Source organism: Pygocentrus nattereri, chromosome 22 (genome assembly GCF_015220715.1).
Source record: "Pygocentrus nattereri isolate fPygNat1 chromosome 22, fPygNat1.pri, whole genome shotgun sequence".
NCBI classification, from domain to species: domain Eukaryota; kingdom Metazoa; phylum Chordata; class Actinopteri; order Characiformes; family Serrasalmidae; genus Pygocentrus; species Pygocentrus nattereri.
The window spans coordinates 13,160,615-13,187,481 of record NC_051232.1 but is presented as its reverse complement, the minus strand read 5'-3'; the positions used below and the strand labels follow the sequence as shown (position 1 = coordinate 13,187,481).

The 26,867-nt window shown below is 41.8% G+C and overlaps 1 protein-coding gene across 1 annotated transcript in view; it reads left to right on the top strand.

Moving 5' to 3' along the window:
• Nucleotides 1-26,867, top strand: part of LOC108410676 (zinc finger protein 850-like) — a 119,383-nt gene that overhangs the window by 13,308 nt on the left and 79,208 nt on the right. The window contains exon 4 of the mRNA XM_037533092.1: nt 22,883-24,114. Coding sequence (XP_037388989.1) covers nt 22,883-24,114 — 1,232 coding nt within the window. The remainder of the gene's footprint in view (nt 1-22,882; nt 24,115-26,867) is intronic.

The window sequence follows — 26,867 nt, the reverse complement described above, 5'->3', positions numbered from 1 at the left end:
ATATCATGATGTCTTGAATGATCCTAGGAGCTATGTTGCCTGGAGGAAAAGCTCCTGGTAGGGTCTCCCATGGCAAACTGGTCCTAGGTTACAGGTCAGACAAAGTGTGATTCATAATAACCCCTATTAAGAGACGAAAACAAGACTTGTGCACCCTAGAACCAGGCATGGGGGAGGGGCTCGCCAGCGAGCGTCTGGTGGCCGGGCGTTTACTCATGGTGCCCAGCCGGGCTCAGCCCGAAGGAGTTACATGAGTCCCCCCTCCCATCGACCCACCACCAATGGGAGGGGCAGTAGTAGGGGTTCGATGCTTTGTGGATCGGGCAGTGTCCGAAGTGTTACCTCACTGGTGGGGAAGGAGCCTGATTTGGTGCGCGAGGTTGAGAGATACCGGCTAGATATAGTCGGGCTCACCTCAACACACAGCTTGGGCTCTGGGTCCAATCTCCTTGAGAGGGGCTGGACTTTATTCTTTTCTGGAGTTGCCCATGGTGAGAGGCGGCGGGCAAATGTGGGCTTTCTCATAGCCCCTCGACTCGGTGCCTGTATGTTGGGGTTTTCTCCGGTGGACGAGAGGGTAGCTTCCTTACGCCTTCGGGTTGGGGAATGGGTCCTGACTGCTGTCTGTGCTTATGCACCGAACAGTAGTTCAGAGTACCCAGCCTTCTTAGAGTCCTTGGGAAGGGTGCTTGAAAGTGCTGCTCCTGGAGACTCTATTGTCCTACTGGGGGACTTTAACGCTCACGTGGGCAATGACAGTGAGACCTGGAGGGGTGTGATTGGGAGGAATGGCATCTCTGATCTGAACCCAAGTGGTGTTCAGTTTTTGGACTTCTGCGCAAACCACAGTTTGTCCATCATGAACACCATGTTTGAACACAAGGATATCCATAACTCAGACAGCTTCGCCAGCAGAAAGAGGTTGCTTTCAGAGAGGGAGACAGAGTCAGCTACAGAGGTGCAAATTATGAATTTAGCAGGGAGGTGTTAAAGGCTAAATCCAAGTACAATGCTCGTCTGAAGCAGCGGTTCTATGCTAACGTCTCTGCCACTGTATGGAGGGGGCTGAAAGAAATCACCAACTATAGGCCCAGAGCACCTCATTGTTCAGAAGATTCCAAACTGTCTAACGACCTTAACGACTTCTATTCACGTTTTGAAGTCATGGACACACACCCCCATCCTCCATCCCCCACACCACATTACACTCAACCACTTTGGATTGCCCATCTGCCCCCTCTGCCCTCTCAGTCCAGGAGGAGGATGTGAACAGGCTGTTTAAGAGGCTAAATCCACACAAGGCTTCGGGCCCTGACTCCGTGTCCTCTGCCACCTTGAGACACTGTGCTAATGAGCTGGCCCCAGTCTTCACGGGAATCTTCAACTCTTCCCTGGAGTCATGCCATGTCCCAGCCTGTTTCAAGTCCTCCATCATTGTCCCTGTCCCCAAGAAACCACGCGCCACAGGACTTAATGACTACAGGCCTGTGGCCCTGACGTCCGTAGTCATGAAGACCTTTGAACGTCTGGTTTTATCCCACCTCAAGTCCATCACCAACCCCCTTCTGGACCCCCTGCAGTTTGCCTACAGAGCCAACAGGTCCGTAGATGATGCCATAAACCTGGCCCTCCACTTCATCCTGCAGCATCTGGACTCCCCAAGAACCTATGCTAGGATCCTGTTTGTGGACTTCAGCTTTGCATTCAATACTATTCTTCCCACTCTGCTCCAGGACAAGCTCTCTCTGCTCCATGTGCCCGACTCCACCTGCAGGTGGATCACAGACTTCCTCACGGACCGCAGTCAGCGAGTACGGCTGGGAAAGATTGTCTCGGACACGCGGACTTTAAGCACAGGATCTCCTCAGGGCTGTGTACTTTCCCCTCTGCTCTTCTCGCTGTACACCTACTGCTGCACCTCCATCCATGACTGTCAAACTGATTAAGTTTGCAGATGACACCACCCTCATTGGACTCATCTCAGACGGTGATGAGTCTGCCTACAGGAAGGAGGTGGACCGGCTGGTGACCTGGTGCAGCAACAGCAACTTGGTGCTCAATGCCCAGAAGACAGTGGAGATGACTGTGGACTTCAGGAAAGCCACAAGCCCCCTGCCCCCCCTTATCCTTACCGACACCCCCATCACCACTGTGGACTGTTACCGGTTCCTTGGCACCACCATCACCCAGGACCTCAAGTGGGAGCTGAACATCAGCTCCCTCATCAAGAAGGCTCGGCAGAGGATGTACTTTCTGCGGCAGCTGAGGAAAGCCAAACTGCCGGCCTAGCTGATGGTACAGTTCTACACGGCCATCATCAAGTCCATCCTCAGCTCCTCCATCACAGTGTGGTATACTGGGGCCACTGCCAGGGACAGACAAAGGCTGCAGCGCATTGTGCGCTCCGCTGAGAAGCTGATAGGCTGCATCCTCCCATCTCTCCAAGACCTGTACATCTCCAGGACTGTGGGGAGAGCGGATCGGATTATAGCAGACCCTTCTCACCCCGCACACGGACTATTTGATCCACTCCCCTCGGGCAGGAGGCTTCGGTCCATTCGGACCAGAACCTCCCGCCACAGGAACAGTTTCTTCCCCTCTGCCATTGGACTCAAGAACAATATATAATCACGTCACTTACCTCCTTATATCCCTGCCTTGGTCACTTTACTTGAATTGCACTACTCCACCTGCACTGTTGTATATAGTACTGTTGTACATGCCTTTTGTATTTTTATTCATTCTATCTATATATTTGCATAGAGTATTTATTTATGTGGACTTAATTTTGCATGCCTATTACTACTTGTTTTTATGTTGCACCTTCATGCCGAAGCAAATTCCTAGTCTGTGAATCCTGTTCATTGACAATGGCAATAAAACTTCTTCTGATTCTGATTCTGGATAAGTGCACATGGCACCAGGACACCCTAGGCCGCAGTTCAACGATTGACTTTGTAGTCATGTAATCGGACTTGCGGCCATGTGTTTGACACTCGGGTAAAGAGAGGAGCTGAGCTGTCAACTGATCACCACCTGGTGGTGAGTTGGATCAGGTGGTGGGGGAAGATGCCGGTCAGACCAGGCAAGCCCAAATGTATAGTGAGGGTTTGCTGGGAACATCTGGCAGAAGCACCTGTCAGATTGATCTTCAACTCACACCTCCATCAGAACTTTGACCAGATATCGGGGGAGGTGGGAGAAATTGACTCAGAATGGGCCATGTTCTGCTCCTCCATTGTTGAAGCGGCTGACTGTAGCTGTGGGCGTAAGGTAGTTGGTGCCTGTCAGGGCAGTAATCCTCAAACCCGGTGGTGGACACCCCAGGTGAGGTGAGGTATTGACAGGCCAAGCAATCTGCGGCTTTAGTCGTCACCAAGGCAAAATCCCGTGTGTGGGAGGAGTTTGGTGAGGCCTTGGAAAGTGACTAAGTCGGCTACGAAAAGATTATGGCAAACCGTCTGGCGACTTAGAAGCCTCTTTTCAAAAAAGGCGGATTGGTGCTGGGTCAGCACTGATGCGGGCTCTTTACCGGCCTGTTGTGGTAAAGAAAGAGCTGAGCCATAAGGCAAGGCTCTTGATTTACCGGTTGATCTATGTTCCCACCCTCACCTATGGTCATGAGCTTTGGGTAATGACCGAAAGAATAAGATCACGAATACAAGTGGCCGAAATGAGTTTCCTCCGCAGGGTTTCTGGAGATAGGGTGAGAAGTTCGGTCATCCGGGAGGGACTCAGAGTAGAGCCGCTGCTTCTTCACGTCGAGAGGAGCCAGCTGAGGTGGTTCGGGCATCTGGTTAGGATGCCTCCTCCTCCTGGAGGAGACCCCAGGTTAAGACCCAGGACACGCTGACATGACTATATCGCCCAGCTGGCCTGGGAGCGCCTTGGAATCCCCCTTGGAGAGCTAGTGGAAGTGGCTGGGGAAAGGGAGGTCTGGGCCTCATTGCTCAGGATGCTGCCCCCGTGACCCGAACCCCGGAGAAGCGGAAGATGATGGATGGATGGATGGATTATTATTACTACTACTATTGTTATGGCAACAAAACATAAGAGAATGAGTATTGGGCTTACACTTTATAGAGGAGACCGCCACAATTGCAACATCAGCACACAGCAGTGGATTCCATTCTGGACTCAAGGTGACTTTCAATACAAGTCAAACGTCCCGCCTACACAGTGGCATACTACAAAACAAGTTTAAACAGAATGCTTTCTATTCTATAGTCATATATTTGATACCTCTTCTGAAATGGCCTGGGTTGGACAATTAAAGGTATTGTAAATAAGTATACAGTTACAGCTGATGATGGTGAATGCTGACTTTTACAATCTAGTGGTTTTCTTATACATTTTTAAGCATGGGAATACCTAAATATCTTATATAAATGAACTTGCATAGAAATATTAGTGCTACTCCTACATTTAATAACCACTTATTTTTAGAAATTTCCTGTTGCGCTTCTGATTTGGCTGTAAGATTAGCTTATTATGGGTGATGAATTCTGATTGATATGAACAGTTTAACCATGTACCATGTAACGAGAAGCACATTCAGTGGCCATCTGTGACAGCTGCGCTGTTAAAGAGTACCATGTGAGATCTTTCTTCCCTACTGCTATAAGGCTCTACAACAATTCTCCTTACTGCGGAGATGGTAAGGATCTCTTGTTGTCTAAAATGTGCTGAACCACCTCACTGTATTTCCTCTTTGATTAATACAAACTGTGCAATACAAATCACAACTATTACTGTAATGACACTTTTCACTATGCATTTTACACTACAATATTGATGCACCTCAAAGTTAGTCATGTCTATAATCTGTGCTGTTAGACTACCTCATACGACTCAGTGCCTGCTGTCTTGTAAATACAGTGAATCAAAAACAGACACAAGGGACCAAAAACAAGGACAGAACCAAACTAGATATGGACAGGACACGGGACAGGCACAGACACAGAAGCCAGAGCAGGAGAAGGCAGAACAGGGCACGGGCACAGACACATGAGCAGAGGCAAAAATGGGCACAGAAACAGAAGAAGGCACAGAAACGGGAGACAACACCAGACACAGGAACAGACGAAACACGAACAGAACGAAGACAAAACATGGAGGGAGGACAAGGAGGCACAACAAAACGACGCCGAACAAGAGATGACCAGAGGAACAGGATGAGGGGAAACAAGAGCGCAAGACAGACCACGCAAAAGACAGGGGAACAGGAACCGGGACAGAAATGAAAGGAGTATGAACAAAAAGGCACGGGAATGGACACAGACACAACAGTAGGATGGCTGGGAAAGAAACAGGAGGCACAAAAGGAGGCACAGAAGAACCATGGGGAACAGATACAAGCGAGGATGGGATGGACGGGAACAAAGGGCCTGTAAGGTCCACGGGGGGCAGGCGGGCCCGCTACAACGTCCATAGAGACTGGCGGCGGGTCTGGAGGCGCGGCGACTGGCAGTGGGTACGGAGGCACAGGAGTGGCGCGGGGTGCGGCCACGGGATCCGGAGTGCCGCGGGGTACGGCCACGGGATCAGGCTTTCAGGCTGGGGACCTCTGATCCAACCTGGAGGAACACACAGACATAGAACCCACTCGGCCGTTCTCAAAGGTCACTCGATCTATAGGCAGCTCGCAGTGGCGCTTGCGAACAAGCTGAGTACCATCGTATGGGTTTTCTGTACGCTCCGTCCGTCTCACCTCGATTTGCGCTGGAGGTTGCTCCTCCCTGCAGCGTGGTTCAAGCCAGGTGGATCCAAGGCGCTTACCTGAGCTCACCTGAGCTTACCTGAGCTGCAGACAAGACATAAACCAGAATACAGTCAACAACACAGAGATTCAAACGAAGCAAACAAACAGACCAATACATCAAACAAAGACCAGCAAACACAAGGAGCAAACACAGGGCTTAAATACACAGGGATAACGAGGGACAGGTGAAAACAATCAGGGCGGAGTTACAAAACAAGGGGCTGGACTAAACCAAAACAAAAACTCACATGGACAGGACTGGGAGGGGCCAATCGTGACAGTCTGTCAGATTCAGGGCATGTTCTTAAACTACAGAACTGTTCATACCTTTGTGCTCTTGAGTGTGTGTAGATTTTGTACCTACCTAAGAACAAATCCCAAATAAGAAAACAATGGTGAATGTCAGAATCTTAGTAAAAACATCCTCTTGGATGAGGCCCATTGTTTTCTCTGATTCCATTTCTCTTTTATTCTCTACAGTGGGGAGAACAAGTATTTGATACACTGCTGATTTTTCAGGTTTTCCCACTTGCAAAGCATGTAGAAGACTGTAATTTTTATCATAGGTACTCTTCAACTGTGAGTGATGGAATCTAAAACAAAAATCCAGAAAAATACATTGTATGATTTTTAAATAATTAATTTCCATTTTATTGTGTGAAATAAGTATTTGATCATCTATCAACCAGTAAGAATTTTGGCTCTCACAGACATGTTACTTCTTCTTTAAGAAGCCCTCCTGTTCTCCACTCATTACCTGTATTAACTGCACCTGTTTGAACTCGTTACCTGTATAAAAGACACCTGTCCACACACTCAATCAGTCAGACTCCAGCATCTCCACAATGCCCAAGACCAGAGAGCTGTGTAAGGACATCAGGGATAAAATTGTAGACCTGCACAAGGCTGGGACGGGCTACAGGACAATAGGCAAGCAGCTTGGTGAGAAGGCAACAACTGTTGGTGCAATTATTAGAAAATGGAAGAAATGCAAAATAACAGAAAATCTCCCTCGGTCTGGGGCGCCATGCAAGATCTCACCTCGTGGAGCATCAATGATCTTGAGGAAGGTGAGGAATGAGCCCAGAACTACACGGCAGGACCTGGTCAATGACCTGAATAGAGCTGGGACCACAGTCTCAAAGAAAACAATCAGTAACACTCTACGCCGTCAAGGATTAAAATCCTGCAGTGCACGCAAGGTGCCCTTCCTCAAGCCAACGCATGTCAAAGCCCGTCTGAAGTTTGCAAATGACCATCTGAATGATCCAGAGGAGGAATGGGAGAAGGTCATGTGGTCTGATGAGACAAAAATAGAACTTTTTGGTTTAAACTCCACTCGTCATGTTTGGAGGAAGAAGAATGATGAGTACAACCCCAAGAACACCATCCCAACCGTGAAGCATGGCGGTGGAAACATCATTCTTTGGGGATGCTTTTCTGCAAAGGGGACAGGACGACTGCACCGTATTGTGGGAAGGATGGATGGGGCCATGTATCGTGAGATTTTGGCCAACAACCTCCTTCCCTCAGTAAGAGCACTGAAGATGGGTCGTGGCTTGGGTCTTCCAGCATGATAACGACCCAAAACACACAGCCAGGGCAACTAAAGAGTGGCTCCGTAGGAAACATCTTAAGGTCCTGGAGTGGCCTAGCCAGTCTCCAGACCTGAATCCAATAGAAAATCTTTGGAGGGAGCTTAAAGTCCGTGTGGCCCAGCGACAGCCACGAAACCTGAAGGCTCTGGAGGAGATCTGTATGGAGGAGTGGGCCAAAATCCCTGCTGCAGTGTGTGCAAACCTTGTCAAGAACTACAGGAAACGTCTCATCTCTGTAATTGCAAACAAAGGTTTCTGTACCAAATATTAAGTTTCTTTTTCTGGTGTATCAAATACTTATTTCACACAATAAAATGGAAATTAATTATTTAAAAATCATACAATGTATTTTTCTGGATTTTTGTTTTAGATTCCATCACTCACAGTTGAAGAGTACCTATGATAAAAATTACAGTCTTCTACATGCTTTGCAAGTGGGAAAACCTGAAAAATCAGCAGTGTATCAAATACTTGTTCTCCCCACTGTATCACATTATTTGTAGATTCTGTGCAATTTCACTCCAAAATGGCAGCAGAGCTACTACAGCATCATCTAGCAACTTTTGTTTAAAAAGCACCAGAGTTTCATCTATTGGGATTCGATACTCAGCTGTAGCTGACATGCATTAAATTGAATTGCATTTCAAAATGATATATCCCTTCTCTGTGTGCCTTTGTTTCCCATTTAAACTCCTGTATTTCTCCTTATGCCTTAAAATTCTCAAATATTCTTGTCTTTGGACTAAATATAAAATAGGATTCTCCAATCTCTCTGGAGAGTCAGTTAGTAGTGCCCAGAATCAGAATGAAACAGGATGAGGCAATATTCAATCAGAGTCAAAAAACAATTTCACTTCATAAAATTACTTTAAAGAAGTAGAAAATGTCTAAAAATATGTGAGACGGTCTATATCATAGAAAATAATGTTTTTTTTAAATGACTGTATGAAAACATAAAAGTGTCAGAACATTATTGTTCTGTTGTTACTATTGGTGCACCAGTATTTTGGATTAGATGTTTCTGTGATGTCATGAAAAGACATTAGTGAAAAGCAGCAGGTCAGCCCCACCTGCTCACAATTAAGTAATAGTGATTCAGCTCAGACTGCTTTTTGAGAGTGAAGCACAAAACAAGCCAGCCAATCAGAGCAGAGCTCATTTACATACACTGATCAAGCACTTTATTAGGAACAACTGTACGTCTACTCATTCATGTGATTATCTAATCAGCCAATCATGTAGCAGAGTATAGTGCATAAAGTAATTTACACACAGGCCAGCAGCTTCACATCAACCATCAGAATTGGGAAAAATGTGATCTCAATGATTTTGACTGAGTATTTCTAGAACTGCAGATCGCTTGTGAGTTTTACTTGCAGCAGTCTGTAGTGTTTACTCAGAATGGTGCAATAAAGAAAAAACATCCAGTGACGGCAGTTCTGTGGACGGAAATGCCTATTTTCAACAGAGAATGTCCAGACTGGTTCAAGCTGACAGAGAGGCTACAGTCATTCATATGACAGAGGTTATGGTAAACACCTGCCTGTTGAACCTTGAGGCAGATAGGCTACAACATCAGAAGAGCCTGATGGCTTCCACTTCTGTCAGCTGCAGTGGGAACAGGCTAACCAAAACTGGTCAGATTAAGAATGGAAAAACATTACCTGGTCTGATGAATCTTTGCTGAGATGTTGGTGTCAGACTTTTGCACCAACAACATGAATCCCTAGACTCAAACTGCAGTGTGTCAACAGTCCAGGCTGGTGGAGGTGGTGTAATGGCTTATAGAATGTTTTCTTGGCATATTTTGGGCCTGTTACTATCAATCATCGGTTGAATGCCACAGCCTGTTTTAGTGTTGTTGCTGACCATGTTCATCCCTTCATGGCCACAAGTTACCAAATGACTCAAATGACTCATGGCTGGTTTCATATATATAACAATGACTTTACTGCTCTTCAGTGGCCTTCCCAGTCACCAGATCTGAACTGAATAGAACATGTCTGGAATGTGGCAGATTGGGGAATTTGCAGCATGACAGTGCAGCCTAAAAATCTGCAGTAACTGAATGATGCAATCATATCAACATAGACCAGAATCTCAAAAAAATGTTTCAAACATCATGTGAAGCTCATGCCATATAGAATTGAGGCTGTTTTAAGTGGGAGGCCAATTGGTCTTATCAGTGTGAAAAACAGCCTGTTTAATTCTAAGCGATAGAGGTTAACATGGCTATGGAAAAGGTACCTATGACTGTTTTTGTACCTAAAATGAACTTTAAGAACCCCCTAAAATAATCTTATAATATTCATACAACAGTCTTAAAAATGAGAAGCATTAACTATATCAACTGAAGTTAAGATGATTTCACTTGCCATTATATCATTTTTTGCAGTGTAAATGTTTGCAAAACTTAGGAATTTAGTATATTTTAGATTTTATTTACATGAAATCTGCAGTATTGTTTTATGCTAAATCAGTAAAATTATTTTAAAACTAAACCTGCCATGTTTCATGCACTTTAAATTGAACAGCTCTCATTGTGAGTTATTTATAATCCTTAAAATGGTGCTATATTACAGCTGGAAAGAGGCTGATTAAAATAATGCCACATTTTACACATCTAGCCGGGAAAAAATATTCATTCACATGAACTAATACTATGAAACGTAATGAAACCAAATTGTCACTGTCAGATTTATTCAAAATAAAACTTATTTGGCAGCACTATCTATGCTAAAGAATGAAATGCTCATTTAGTTCAGTAACGTTTGTCTTTTTAAGGGACAGGAATGATGGTTGATGTTTAGGAACAGAAAAGAGTTACAGTGATTTGTTCAAGATGTTGGTGAAAATGTATGTAAGCTGGTAAACAGCAGTGTTTTAGGTTGGATGGAGACACTAAGTCAGGTCCTGGAGCTTTTCTCACCTTCTGTCTGCTGAAAAGTCCTGCTAATGTCCTACTCGTTAGTGGTGAGATGTGGGGGGCAGAGGTGAGACAGTCAGAGTGGGGGAGGAGGACGGGGGACTGGCAAGGTGCTAAAGATTGGCCTTTGTGTGTTCAAATCTGTAGTAAACTCATTCAGGTTGTTGCTGAGCTGGTGGTCATTCTTTCTCACCTTGTAGCTGGTGATATCTTTGATGCCTTTCCAGACTGATGGTGGGTTCTTTGCAGCAATGTGGCTTTTCAGAGTGTTTCTTCTTTGCAACTTTAACCCCTTTCTACAGCTTGTCTTTGGCCTCCTAGTAGAGAATTATGTCCCCACTCCTGAATACTGCCTCCTTTTCCATTTATGGCATTTGGCTGATGCTCTTATCCAGAGCGACTTACAATTTGGTCATTTTTTACACAGGTAGGCCAAGGTGGTGTTAGGAGTCTTGCCCAAGGACTCTTATTGGTATAGTGTAGGGTGCTTGCCCTGGTGGGGGATTGAACCCCAGTCTACAGTACAGAAGGCAGAGGTGTTAACCATTATACTTTCCCTGCCTGAGTTCAGCTGAAAACTATAGTTTGTTGTTGCTGTATTTCGCCCAAGCTGTAGTTGAAATGCAGCTGTCCTTGCAGATAGTACAGTGTCTCTGTTTTCATCTCGCCTGTTTTTCTGCAAAAATAGTCCAGTTTGTTGATTCAAATCAGCCTTGTGGCTTTACAATGTCTTCACTGGTCCACATCATTGTTGTGATGACAGGCTTTTTGACTTTGAGTTTCTGCCTGTATTTGGGGAAGAGGTGAACAAGAATGTTGTTACATTGTGGAACGATTTTTAAATGTGGTGTAACAACAATCCAAAATGTTCTCTTCTCTCACAACTGACATGTTGTCTGTACTTCTTTTGTTAAATTTGTACTGTTAAAGTCTCACTTAATGATGAGCAGTGAGTCCAGATTCTTCTTTCGACATTCATTTTCTGCTTTGCCAGCACTTTCTGTTTGTTGCTTATGTGCGTCCAGCGGAATGTAAACAGCGACCAAAATTTTCAAATAAACTCTGGACTAATATCAGGTGAAATGTTGCCCTTGAAAGTCTCTAACTGTTCCCTGCATCAACTCACTGAGTTTGATATACAGTAGATGATGTTAACAAACAAAAACAAGCACAAAACCTACAAACATCTTTCCCTCAACTGGTATGAATTATTGTGGAATATTTTAAAATAGTTTAACTTGAACATTCTATAAACATTCCCTCTTATTTTACAATAATAATAATACAATAATAATACAATACAATCAAGTAGACAAAGCACTTCTTGTAAGTCGCTCTGGATAAATGCTGTAAATGTAGGGCAGGCAAAACATTAAGTCATTTTTTTTGTACTTTTGTCAGTAAATAATGATTCAAAATGAGCAAATCACTGATTTTTAATGCATTTTACAAAATTTGTATGAGTGTGAAGAGAGTGTGAGTTTTCTTTCAGAGATTTGTGATGTATGACTTTTAGTGGTACGAGAGTCTCATCATTCTTGCCCAATCTAGAACAAATGAGGGAATATTCTATTATTAATATTCTACTCTTGTTTAATATCTTTGGACTTGGGTAAAGATATGCCATAGCCTTTGCACAAACCCAAGTTTTTCCATGTTTTCCCACTATGTTAAATTCAGCAAATAAACAGTAATTTTGGCATTTAAATGTGCAAAAGTGTGTTCACTGTAGAGGATGTTGACTTTCACTTCAGCAAAATATGAAACTAGACCAGGACCGTGCAAACTTTTGCATATGATGGCATTTTGTATGAATTTTGAGTGGACATGGAGTGGAAATGAAAATGGAATGATAAATGAGACACAGAACTACTACATTACTACATTATTACACTACACTTTGCATTTTCTAGACTTTTAACAAGAAAAAAAAAAAAAACTAAGAAGGTACAACCTCACAGACACTGCGATCAAATGGATTCAGAAACAACAAGACAGGCAGCAGTGCTCCTGAAGATGTGCTCAAGATCTGATAAAACTGAGCTACATAGACTTTTATAGGCCCCACAATGAGCCACGTGTGCTCTAAGTCCAGGAATCAAACAGACAGATCAGTGTCAGCTCTTGCTCTGAGACTAACTGTAATGTAGTACTCTCAAACTGGGCGCATATCATTTTTTTTCTAGCACGAACACACATATATTCACTCGTCTGCCTTCACACGCATATGAACTTGAGTGAGATTCCATTCTTAATCCATAGAGTTTAATATGTTGGCCAAACATTTGCAGCTATATCAGCTTTAACTCTTCTGGGAAGGCTTTATACAAGGTTTAGGAGTGTTTATGGGAATTTTTGACCATTCTTACAGCAGCGCATTTGTGAGGTCAGACACTGATGTTGGACAAGAAGGCCTGGCTCACAGTCTCTGCTCTAACTCATCTCAAAGGTGTTCCATCGGGTGGAAGTTAGGACTCTGTGCAGGCCAGTCAAGTTCTTCCACACTAAAATCGCTCAACTATGTCTATATGGACCTTGCTTTGTGCAATGGTGCGCAGTCATTTACATTTACGGCATTTGGCTGACGCTCTTAGTCAGAGCGACTTACAATTTGATCATTTTTACATAGGTAGGCCAAGGCGGTGTTAGGAGTCTTGCCCAAGGACTCTTATTGGTATAGTGTAGGGTGTTTGCCCAGGTGGGGATTGAACCCCAGTCTACAGGGTGGAAGGCAGAGATGTTAACCACTACACTATCCCAACCACACACAACGTTCCACAGTCATGTTGGAACTGGAAGGGGCCATCCCCAAACTGTTCCCACAAAGTTGGGAGCATGAAATTGTCAAAAATCTCTTGGTCTGCTGAGGCATTAACAGTTCCTTTCACTGGAACTAAGGGGCCGAGCCCAACTCCTGAAAAACAACCCCACACCATAATCCCCCCTCCACCAAACTTTATACTTGGCACAATGCAGTCAGACAAGTACCGTTCTCCTGGCAACCCCAAAACCCAGACTTGCCCATCAGATCGCCAGACGGAGAAGTGTGATTAGTCTCTCCAGAGAACACGTCTCCACTGCTCTAGAGTCCAGTAGCGGCACTTTACACCACTGCATTTGACCCTTTGCATTGTGCTTGGTGATATAGGGCTTGGATGCAGCTGCTCAGCCATGGAAACCCATTCCATGAAGCTCTCTACATGTTCTTGAGCTAATCAAGGCCACATGAAGTTTGGAGCTCTGTAGTGATTGACTCTGCAGAAAGTTGGCGACCTCTGCGCACTATGGACCTCAGCATCCACTGACCCTGCTCTATCATTTTACTGACCATTTTACCGATCATTTTATGGCCGACCACTGCGTGGCTGAGTCGCTGTCATTGCCAATCTCTTCCACTTTGGTATAATACCACTGACAGTTGACTGTGGAATATTTAGTAGTGAAGAAATTTCATGACTGGACTTGTTGCACAGGTGGCATTCTGTCATGGTACCATGCTGGAATTCACTGAGCTCCTGAGAGAGACCCATTCTTTTACAGATGTTTGTAGAAGCAGTCTGCAGGCCTAGGTGGTGGGTGCTTTTATATACCAGTAGCCATGGAAGTGATTGGAACACCTGAATTCAATGATTTTGATGCGTGAGTGAATACCTTTGGAAATATAATGTCTCAGTCAATGCTCATTAGCAAGTCTTCTGTCACCACAAATTACAAAAAGTACTACTCCAAATGTAAATTAAATAAATAATTAGTATCACTTAGGTAATCATTATTTAATAATAATAATTTATTATTATTAGTGTTTATTCTTTTGTTTTGCTTAAGGCTATTTAGTATCTATCTTGGTATTAGTGTGGGATCTGTTTGTTGTTTTTTCCAAACCAAAAGACAAACTGGTGACTGTATATTACAGTTGTTTAATACACTCTGATTTTGCTGTTAAGAAACATTTGCTGTTTTGGTCTCATTATTACACAATACACACACAGTCACTGCATCATTCTTTTACAGGCTGACCCTAGACAGGGTCGTAACAGAGCATTTAGTTTCACTTATATTGCAATTAGTGTTTTGGCTTCCCTGAATTTACCGTAACCTACTGATGTGGACACGTAGTTTGTTCAATGTATTTATTTTCTGTTCTTTATTATTACTGTTGTTGCTGTGGTTGTTTCTTGAGAGGCTTGTGAGGGAAACTTGTTTTTAATGTTAAAAAAAAAAAAAAAAAAAAGATGTGGATATATGTTAACAACACACAATATCTATAAACAGTTTTTCTGCTACAGTTAATTAGATTCTGTGACCCTTATTATTCCCACAATGGGGAAGTTTCGCCTCTGCAATCTAATCTATGCATGCAGTGAAACACCACATACACACTGGTGAAAACACACTCTAGGGGGCAGTGGACACACTTGCCCAGAGCGGCGGGCAGCCCTATCCAAAGCGCCCGGGGGGCATTTGGGGGATAAGTGTCTTGAGCATCTCAGTCATGTCCTTGCGGTTCTGGGGATCAAGCCCACGACTGTCCCCAGTTGAAAGGAGAAACGTTTTGTCAACATTCATAAAGAATTACAGATAATTTTATTTTGTGTAAAGAGAACAATGCTGTGCTTTACCAAAAATATCTAGATTGGTCTCTTCTGAGCACAGCAGTGTCGCAGAGCAACTTTCACTTTCTAATGATTTTATTCACATGGCAAGCTGTTGTACATTTTTTCTGTATTTTTGAATATGTTTGGATGTTAAACAAGGTTCTCTTTGCACCAATTGAACAGTCCTTTGCTCTAATCTCTCAACTTTTCTCTTCCATCCACATTGAGAGGTTAGCTACAGAGCTATTGGTTGCAAATGTACTGATGTAACTACCTACAGTACACGTAGGAATGATGGCTAATGGCTGATTTCATTAACATGACAATGAGTTCAATGTTCTTTAGTGGCTGTCACAGACACCAGATCTGATTCCAAGAGAACACCTTTGGGATGTGGTAGAATGAGAGATTTGCAGCGTGAAAATCTGCAGAAATTACAACATTGTATTCATGTCAACATGGACTAGAATATTTCCAACATCTAGAGGAGTCCATGCCACGATGAATTGAGGCTGTTTTGAGAGGAAAGCCCTACCCAGTATCAGCTCCTAAGAAAGTGCTTGGTGAGTGTAAATCAGTCTTAATGACAGCAACAAAATCCATCCATCCATCCATCCATCCATCCATCCATCGTCTAAGCTGCTTCTCTATCAGGGTCGCGGTGAGCAACAAAATCAGCCTGTTTAATTCTGAGTGATGAAGAGAAATTAGAAAACGGTCATGTAAAATTGTATTATGACTGTTTTGGTAATTAAAGTGAACGTCAGGAACAAAAATAAAATGTAGAATATGAGTGCCTAAAATAATTCACATAATACATATTCTTACAGCAATCTAAAAATGAGAAATGGTAGCTAAATCAACTAGAGGGACAATTTTACTTGCCATGATATGATTTTTTTGGAGTAGACAGTTGCACCTCTTGGAAACCCAGAATCCCATAATCTCTAAATCCATCTCTGAAGCAAAATAATATACAAAGAATACGTCCATCAAAGTCAATGCAATTACTTAAAAAGAGACTGCACCAAACATGGCAAACTGAATATGGAGCACAGAGTAAAACAGCAAACATGAACATTATATAATTAAATTTAGGTCAATTTTAATTACTTGAAATCTACAGTATTTTTTTATGCTGAATCTGTAATATTGTGTTAAAACTAAACCTGTCGTGTGGACGATGCACAGCTTGACCAGCTGTCACTGTGAGATTTATATTCCTCAAAATAGTGCAAGATTACAGCAAGTAAGAGGGTGATTAAATAATGCTTTCTCCACCATGATTTCACATCAACTAATATTATAAAACTCCAAGAGTCAGATTATTCAAATTTTACTTAATTTTATGGTGCTTAAAATTACTAATGGTCCAAAAAAACATTAAAATAAAAGGAAAGTCAAGAAGGAAAAACACGCAAAGTTCTAATATCCATAAGAGCTGATTATTTTGTAATCTGGGAGATACTGCTTTCTACTATCTTTACAAAAGAATAAAATAACCTTGACCTTGCCTGCTGATTTGACCTGTCCCCATCTACCCATGTCCAAATTTCTTTCCTGTGTGAATACACTGGTGGTTTTTGAGTTGACTGTGTACTCTGTGAATACACTGTGAAAAACTTCACATTCAGGGCATTGATATATTTTCTTTACTCTGTGAATATGCTGCTGAACTTTGGTGTAAATCTGGTGTACTTGGTGATACTCTTCCCATTAAAATTCGCTCCACACTGCAAACAATAACATGGTTTCTTTCTTGTGGAGATAACTTTGGTCAGTAAAACTTTCCACATTCTAACCAGTAATATGGTGGGCTCAGACCAAGCGTTCAAAGACCTTCATAACTACAGAGGTCAGGGCACTGGCCTGTAGTCTGTTAGTCCAGGGATGTTTGTGTTTTGGGGACTGGATTGCTAGATGTTTTGAAGCTTGTTGAAACTGATCAGAGTTGCATTCATTTGTGAAAAATTTTTGAAAATCTGTGCAAATCGGTCACAGTTCTTTTTTAGGGTGGATGGAGAGACTAAGTCCTGGGGCTTGTCCCTGCTAAAGTCCTGTTAACATCCTGCTCGTTAATACTGAGATGGGCCAGGGTGGTGGACTGGTAGAGATAGGCTGAAGATGGTTCTTGTGTATTAAAATCTGCATTAGAACTCAATCAGGGTATTGATGAGTTAGCAGTCATTCATTAAATGGGGAGTCTTTCTCACCCTGTAGTTGGTAAATCTCTTGAAGGCCCCAGACTGAAGGTGGGTTGTTCCCTATCTTATATTAGGCCTTGTTGTATAGACTTCTACCTTCTTAATCTCTGGGTTTATCTAAAAATCATCTATATTTCACCTGTGCCATAGAAGAAATGCAGCTGTCCTCTCAGAAACTGATGTATGATGTCACAGTGTCTGTGTTTTCATCGAAGCAGTCTGTTTTTCGTCAAAACAAACCTGTTTGGCAATTCAAATCAGCCCTGTAGCTTTTCAGTGTCTCCACTGGTCCAGCTCTTCACTGTTGTGATGACAGGCTTGCTGGTTTGGAGGCCCTGCCTGTGTGCTAGGATGAGGTGAACAAGACTGTAGTTCGAATGACTGGCAACTGCATTCATTATTTTCAATAGTGCTGTAATAATGATCCAGAATATTCCCTAATATGTTGTCTGTACTTGGGCACTTAGATTTATGCTATTAAAGTCTCCCTTAACGATGAGCAGTGAGTCCAAATTCCCTCTTTCTACTTTCATTATCTGTTTATCCAGCAGATTCTGTTTGTTGCTTGTGCAGATCCAGCAGAATGTAAACAGCGACCAGAATGAAAGAAGAAAACTCTCTGAGAGAGTAGAACGGTTTACAGTTAAAGCAAGCTCACTCTAGATGAGGAGTGCAAGACGCACTGTCCAGAGTCAGATTGGAAAGACTGAAGGTTTTGAGTAAACTCTGGATTAGGTGAAATGTTGCCCCAGAAAGTCAATAACTGGTCCCTGCACCAACTGACTGAGTTTCACATGTAATAGGTAATGTTAACAATGAAAAACAAGGACAAATCTCTCCCTCAACTGTTACAAATTATTGTGGAATAATTCAAAACAGTGTAACCTGAACATTTGATGAACTTTTCACTCTTATTTTGCCCCGGTCCCTACTTTTGTTTAAAGGATGGTGTTACAGGCATCAGATTCAAAATTATTTTATATTCATAAAATACAATCAAGTAGGACAGCCAAAGCATTGACTCATTTCCTTGTACTGTTGTCAGTAAATAATGATTTGAAACAATGAACAAATCACAGAATCTTGTTTTTAATGCATTTTACAAAAATTCTGAACTCTTCAAAAATGTGGTTTGAGTGTTATTTGATCACCAATCACCAAAAAGTGCTCCAGTAGTGTACCAGGTCTTTTGGAGGGAAGCACTTAAAGATGGTTTTGTTTAGTTTGGGTTTACTGGTTAGTTGCTTCTAGATTAAGAGTTAAAGGGGGTGATTGGGGGCTTTTCAACAGGGTGAGAACAGAGCCGTTAAGGATGGCCTCGTCATAGAAACTGTCTTAAAAGCTGATGGTTCTTGTTCTCACTCCCACTCCAGACAGCATGAGTGTGAAGAGAGTGTGAGTTTTCTTTGAGAGGTTTGTGATGTATGACTTCTAGTGGTAAGAGGGCCTCATCATTCTTCCTTAATCTAGAACAGTGGATCGTTAAAAAAAAAAACATTAAGAACCAAGAGTGCCAGAGTTCTCTGTGGGGGAGGGGTTGGCTGGACGATTGTTCCTGTCTAGCTCTTGTGGCAACTGCTGTAAATCCTGCATGCTGCCAAAGAGCATGTATTTCCCTAGACTTTCATTCAAAATGACCTTTTAATAAAAAAGGGTCGGTGGGACTTTTGTCATGGGGCCCAATTTTTGGTGCTGAAAGAAAAAACCCCAAGAGGCAAAGATGATAGCACATAGGTGTAAATACATCACTGAGCAAATACCACTGAGAAAAATAGGTGCCAATTAGTGATACATCCATCTTTCTCCTGCTCCCCTTTCTCCCACCCTTGATTTCAGTGATCCTGATCTGTTCTCAGTGTTGAAGACTGAGACTCTAAATGCTGATAAGAAACATTCTTAGGATGTGAAGCTGGTTAGTTTTTATTATTAGAGACTCAATGATGCTTCATATACAGTCAAATAGTGAAATAGAGGTGTTTTCCTGTGTCACATGTTCTCATGTATTCTGTTCCTGCAACAGTGATATGGACCACTTTTCCTCTATTAGCCAATCCGAGCACAGGAGGTGGGGTTTTTCAGAATGTGGGTGGGGTATTCATAACACCCTGAAGAGCTGCTGTGATCATGTGGTTCCAGTGTGAAGCCCCTCACCGGTGCTGTTGTACTTCCTCTGATCAGCAGTCCAGGCCAGTGTTGTTGGGCAGAGAGACAGGAGCTGCACTACTGAAGGTAAAGACCTTTTCAACACTTTTTTCAAATGGTTTACATTGTGCTTTTAATTTGGCTTCTTGGAGAGATGTTCACTCTTTGAAAGCAGGATTTAAAAATATCCCTTAACACTGAAGGACCTGTTGTCCAAACTGGTCCTGTTTGCTCTTGTGCTTGTGATTTGATGTTAGTTCATATTTTTGTTGAGTTAGAAGGTTTTGTTGATTCTTAATTTAAAATTCAGACTATATATCCTTTTGTGTGTTAGTGAGAATGAGGAGGTTACAGTGCAGGAAAAATGACTTGCATTCATTTATGTACATGTGAAACAGATCTTACACACCACTGTGTGAAGATATCAAGCTATATTACATGTGCAGCTATAAACAATGCCAGAGCATGAACAGAGACACAGATATAATCCAAAATGGTTATAAAATGTGCAGCATGGGGAAAAACAAGAGCTGGTTTAAGAGGAAGCTAAAGTGTCTTATGAAAGGTGGTAATTGTGTATGATAGGTGATAGGAGGGCAGTGCTCAGTTGTGTACAGCTGTTTATGAAAACACTGGTTACTTAGCTCTACTAACTGAGAGCAAATGTTTTGATCCAGTAAGATTTGCATTCATGTTCATCTATTTCTGATTACACCCTTCTACACATCTGAATCACTTTATTTCAATAAGTGTGTCACACATACAAGGAATTAGTCTTTGTGAGTCAAACATGTATAACATGTAACATGCTAGACAGACCAGACAAGCACACAGACTGTTAATAAGCATTTAGCTATAGGAAAATAAAGATAGCAATTTCAAGAATAAACAGAATAAAGAATGATAAAGTGGAAAAGCTCAAGAGAAGTCTGAATATCTGATACATACCATAAACACTATTATATACAGAATATTACAGACTGATGTGTTGACTTGCACTCCAGTGTGGAGTGACTGAAAAATGACTTGCATTCATTTATGTACATGTGAAACAGATCTTACACACCACTGTGTAAAGATATCAAGCTATATTACATGTGCAGCTATAAACAATGCCAGAGTATGAACAGAGACACAGATATAATCCAAAGTGGTTATAAAATGTGCAGCATGTGGAAAAACAAGAGCTGGTTTAAGAGGAAGCTAAAGTGTCTTATGAAAGGTGGTAATTGTGTATGGTGAGTGATTGGGGACTTTTAAGAGGCTGAGAAAAGAAGCTTTTCAGGAGCTTGATGGCTGGTGGTGGAAACTGTCCTGAAGTCATTGATCTCACAGCATGAGTGTAAATAGACTGTGATGGGGGTAGATATGATAGGTGATAGGAGGGCAGTGGTCTGTTGTGTACAGCTGTTTATGAAAACACTGGTTACTTAGTTCTACTAATTGAGAGCAAATGTTTTGATCCAGTAAGATTTGCATTCATGTTCATCTATTTCTGATTACACCCTTCTACACATCAGAATCACTTTATTTCAATAAGTGTGTCACACATACAAGGAATTAGTCTTTGTGAGTCAAACATGTATAACATGTAACATGCTAGACAGACCAGACAAGCACACAGACTGTTAATAAGCATTTAGCTATAGGAAAATAAATATAGCAATTTCAAGAATATACAGAATAAAGAATGATAAAGTGGAGGAGCTCAAGAGAAGTCTGAATATCTGATACATACCATAAACACTATTATATACAGAATATTACAGACTGATGTGTTAGAACCGTTTGATGCTGGTTTTAGGTTCTATGGTTCAACCTCAGTGCCAAAGCTGTGAACTTAAGCAAGAAGCCCTCCATCAACCTGAGAGTTCAGTCAGCTGGGGGAAGCTCAAATAACCACAGACACGGGTCTGTACTCAGAAGGTTTCCCGTTTATTGATCAGAATAGCAGAGTATATATATATCAATGAGGAAAAGGAGGCACATACAAAAATGGAATGAGCATTGCATGATCATGTGGCAAGATAATAGAGAGAGAGGATCGGATGAATAGGGTTATAGTTAGACAGGGGCCGCAAGGATGTTTATGATGTCCGGGTACATGGAGCCTAGACAACAGAAGTTGCTGATCGGGTCTCGTCATTGTGAGTTACAAGTAACCATATGAACGCACAAAAATGAGGCCTTACGTGCATCATAGGCCTGAACCCCATAGGTCATGAACCCAGGATTGTGCATTGATCAGGAATATGCACTGACAGTGACACTAGGATCTAACAGTATGAATATTTGTAGCTTAACAAGATGGTTATGGATGATGTGAGGATGGACACGATGATTACTGTGAAGATCTGGATCATCAGGCTGTGCTGCAGATTGAATGTCTTAGTGACAGCATTTATTGCGGTGCTCTCTTGGCTTTGGAGAGTGTGCTCTTCTCTTACTGCAGATCCCTGGCAGTCACTCAGAAGATGGAGAGCAATGTTTCCTGTGCCACTGGCTGCCATACAACCCCAAACCATAATATGTCATTAACAACTTTGTGTAATTCTTTTCACTTCAAACAGTGTCATATAGTGTGCCTTTCCCATTAGACCTGGTCATATACTTATAGGATTTGTTATGCTAGGTAATAAACAGTGAATAATCTATCATAGGTGGTCACCATTCAAATCTAGATCTGGTAAAGAAAGAAAAACCCACAATGGTCACTGAAAAAAAAAAATTCAATTTTACTAATAAAATCAAATAATGAAAATCAGACATTGCTTTTGAATTGTGGTTCAACAGAATTGTGACGTTGGACCAGAAAGCAGACGCTCTCCCTTTTGAGATCAAAAGGGAAGCTTTACTTGGGTAATCGTGGCAGCAGAGAGTAGTCAAGGTACAGGTATGGGTCAGATCCAGGAAGTACAGCAGAAACATACAGGCGATCATAACCATCAGGGGAAAGACAGGGCAAAGTCCACAAGACAAGCAAGGAGTCACAACCAGAGAACCAAAGCAGCAGGCAAAACTACAAAAAAGGGAATTCTAAAAATCAGAGTCGAAAGCAAAACAGACAGGAAGTCAGAACACGATACAAATCAGAACAGGAATAACGCTCAGTAGTTACTCCAGGAAAGCAATACTTCAACGTGCTACACTAAAGCCTGGGCTTTAATACTAGTCTAAATAGATCATGTGATAGACACACAGCTGTTGCACTATAAAACTCAGATGATCTAGATCACTGAAAGGTCAAGGATGAGGTTTCTGGTGACGTGATCTGGTGGTGGATTCTGGGAGTTGGAGTCCGAGTCCTTGTGTGGACTGGTTGAAGATGTGACAAGAATAATAAAAAAACGAACCCTAACACCCAAAATTTTTATGCTCAAAAATGTTTCTTTTATTTGAAATTGAATTTTATGTACATATATTTTCTTTTTCTCCTGCAGGAAGAATAACATCCACATATGGACCTTCTAGAGGAACACTTCTGAAATCCAGAGACTTAGGAGGCAACAAGAAGAAGCTCTGGTACCCAGCGCATATAACCTGATACTCTCCAGACTAACACACCTCACAGAGAAATGCAGAAAAATACCAGCAAAGAGAGGAATCACCACTGCTCTGAGTGTGGAAAGAGCTTTACTCTGCGTTCTTACCTTCAGATACACCAGCGCATTCACACAGGAGAGAAACCGTATCACTGTTCTGAGTGTGGAAAGAGCTTTAGTGTGCATTCAAGCCTTCAGCTACACCAGCGCATTCACACAGGGGAAAAACCGTATCAGTGCTCTGAATGTGGGATGAGTTTCAATCAGAAAAGTAATCTCAAATCACATCAGCGCATTCACACAGGAGAGAAACCGTATCACTGTTCTGAGTGTGGGATGAGTTTCAATCAGAAAAGTAATCTCAAATCACATCAGCGCATTCACACAGGAGAGAAACCGTATCACTGTTCTGAGTGTGGAAAGAGTTTTAGTGTGCGTTCTTCCTTTCAGACACACCAGCGCATTCACACAGGGGTAAAACCTTATCAGTGCTCTGAGTGTGGGATGAGTTTTTATGACAAAAGTAATCTCAAATCACATCAGCGCATTCACACAGGAGAGAAACCGTATCACTGCTCTGAGTGTGGGATGAGTTTTAATCAAAAAAGTTCTCTCCAGAACCACCAGCGCATTCACACAGGAGTGAAACTGTATCAGTGCTCAGAGTGTGGAATGAGTTTTAATCGAAAAAGTGAACTCCAGTCACATCAGCGCATTCACACAGGAGAGAAACCATTCCAGTGCTGTGAGTGTGGGATGAGTTTTAATCAAAAGAGTTCTCTACAGACACACCAACGCATTCACACAGGAGTGAAACCGTATCAGTGCTCAGAGTGTGAAAAATGCTTTACTACACAGACTCAGCTCCATGTACACCAGCGCATTCACACAGGAGAGAAACCCTATCACTGTTTTGAGTGTGGAAAGAGCTTTAATGTGTGTTCTTCCTTTCAGACACACCAGCGCATTCATACAGGAGAGAAACCTTTTCAGTGCTCTGAGTGTGGGAAGTGTTTTAATCAAAAAGGTTCTCTACAGACACACCAGCACATTCATACAGGAGAGAAACCTTTTCAGTGCTCTGAGTGTGGGAAGTGTTTTAATCAAAAAGGTTCTCTACAGACACACCAGCACATTCATACAGGAGAGAAACCTTTTCAGTGCTCTGAGTGTGGGAAGTGTTTTAATCAAAAAGGTTCTCTACAGACACACCAGCGCATTCATACAGGAGAGAAACCTTTTCAGTGCTCAGAGTGTGGGAAGTGTTTTAATCAAAAAGGTTCTCTACAGACACACCAGCGCATTCATACAGGAGAGAAACCATATCCATGCTCTGAATGTGGCAAGTCTTTCACTGCGCATCTCAGTCTACAAAAACACCAGCATACCCACACAGGAAAGAAAGCTGGACAGGGGTAGATGGGGTCAGATATCTACACTAGACTTCAATCTGCTTGAAGCCAACTGAAGCAGATAAACCAGCAGGGCCAGAAGTGCTTATATTGGGGGATTGAATAAATTTGACAGGACAATTTGCCGTTGTAAATTAAAATTTATTTCATTGTTTTATAATATTATTAATTACTGTACAACCCCATTTCCAAACAAGTGTGCTGTGCAAAATGAAATGAAATTATGTGAAAATCATTTAAACCATATATTTCATTGAAAAAAGTACAAAGACAGCGTATTAAATGTTGAAATTGATAAATGTGTCCTCTATGCTAAAGACCACACAGCTTGTTATCACTGCACTGTTTAAAAGTCAGAATTCATGATGATAAAGGGGGGCATTAGTGTGCATGGCATGTATGACTGGCATATCTGTGAAGGCACCATTAATGGTGAATGACATATACATATTTGACAACACATGCGGCCATCCAGACGACGTCTTTTTCAGGAAAAGGCCCTGATTATTTCAGCAAGACAATGTCAAACCACCTGCATGTATTACAACAGCATTCCTCCATATCAAATGGGTGCTAAACTGAACTGTCTGCAAGAAGAGGTGATGAAACACACTGGTAAACATGCGCTCGTCTCAATTTCTTTGGAACGTGTTGCTGGCATCAAATTGAACATGGGCAAAATTTTTCAAAAGACAATAAAATTAATCATTTTCAACATTTCATTTTTTTTGTCTGTGTAGTATTTAACCCTTAAAAAAGAGATGTACATGATTTGTAGATCAGTGCATTCTATTTTTCATATTCTTCAGTTTGCCTTTAGCAAGTTTCTCTATGAAACCACTAAACACGGAAGCTAATCATTTGAGTGTTTTTTTTTTTCTTCCTTTTAAATATAAGTTCTGATCAGGTTTTGTAGCAGTATTAGAAGCTTTGTAGACTAGTGCAAGTGCTGCCTCTCAGACTAGCTTGCAGGAAGACGTGTGTTTGTTAGATGTTAGCTAGATGATGCATGCACGAAGGTTTACAAAGACTGGAGAATGATGAAACCAGTGTTTTTAGCATTTATTAAGATTTATACTCAAACTTTGTCCCACTTCAGACAATACTGAATGGCTCATTAGCAATGTGCTGTATAGACTCTCAAAGAACATCCTCAACTCCTGACAGGCTGGTAAATAAAACGCCTATTAGCCTCTTCTCCCACAATGTTTATCAGGCCCGTCTGTATCATTTTATAAATGTGGCTGTTATTTTTACAAGATGTTATAAGGTGATTTCTTTTTTGAGGTAGTTTATTATCCAGTGGGCCCATGAAGAGAGGCATCACACAGAAATGTAAGGCTAGTGCATTACCAGCCTCAGAGGCAAGAAAGTGCATCAGAGTCTTTAAGGCTGTTGACAGTACATGGCCTCCTTTTAGGCGGTTTGTCAGGTTATTATATAAGACTTGCTTGTCAGGCTAGACAGTGTTCAAGGCCTTAGCGGCAGATAAAATATCGACGCATCTTAGCCTTCAACAAAGCAAGACATTATTGCAAGCTACTTATGTCATTGCACTTAGTTTCAGACTGAAGAAGGGTGAGTGAGATTCCTGTCAGGCTTGGTAGTGTTAGCAGCTTGAACAGACTGGTGTAGACCCCTCAGACTGTTAACACTAAGTAGCCTGAGAGGAGTCCAGCTCATCTGATGTTGATCTTAAGCGCTACTACATAAGTAGCCTGCAGGTAGGTCTTGTCTTGTTAACAGCCTAAAAGGCAAACAACGTTACCTGTCTTTGAGGCCACAAACTCAAGCTAGCCTGACAGGAATGTGGTTTACCCTTTTTCAGTCTGATAAACATCCTGGAAGGGGACTTTGTCTTATACGTTGCCTTAGAGGAATACACGTCTTTACCAGTTTCTAAGTCTGTTAAAAGAGAAAGACATACTTGCAAGCTACTTATATATTTTTTATTCACTGCCTTAGAGGAATAAATGTCTTTACTAGTTTTTACAGCTGCTAACAGAACAAGATATGCTATATATATATATATATATATATATATATATATATATATATATATATATATATATATATATATATATATATATATATATATATATATATATATATATATATATATATGTGTGTGTCTTAATGTGCTGCCTTAGAGGTGTAAATGTCTTTCCCAGTTTCTGTTCTGTTAAAAGAAAAAGTTATCTTGTTATTGCATGTACTTTATGCATAAGAAGGATGAGCTAGATTCCTGTTAGGCTTCCTTTTATTAGTATTATGCCATAGAAACTAGAATGAATGTTTATGCCTCCGGCAGGCAAGATAAAGCGTCTTTCCAGGGTGTTTATCAATTGTTGTGCCTTGCATCTTGTCTTATTCACAGCCTCAGAGGCACAAAAACAAGCTTGCCTGTCAGGAATTTGGCTTACCCTTCTTCAGTCTGATGCAAGGCATAATGACAAATAAACCTCCTGGACGAAGACTTTGTCTTAAATGCTGCCTTAGAGGCATAAATATAAAAAGGGACCCAAGGCATTTAATAAAGATTTACTAGGTATGCCTGAGCTCTACTATTATGCCATTCTTCTCTGTCTGTCATATTACTGTTGGAGTGAGAATGTCATTACTAAGGGCACTATTGTCTTTATCATTGTTACCTGAAACTGTTACTGCCTTTCACAATACATTGAAAC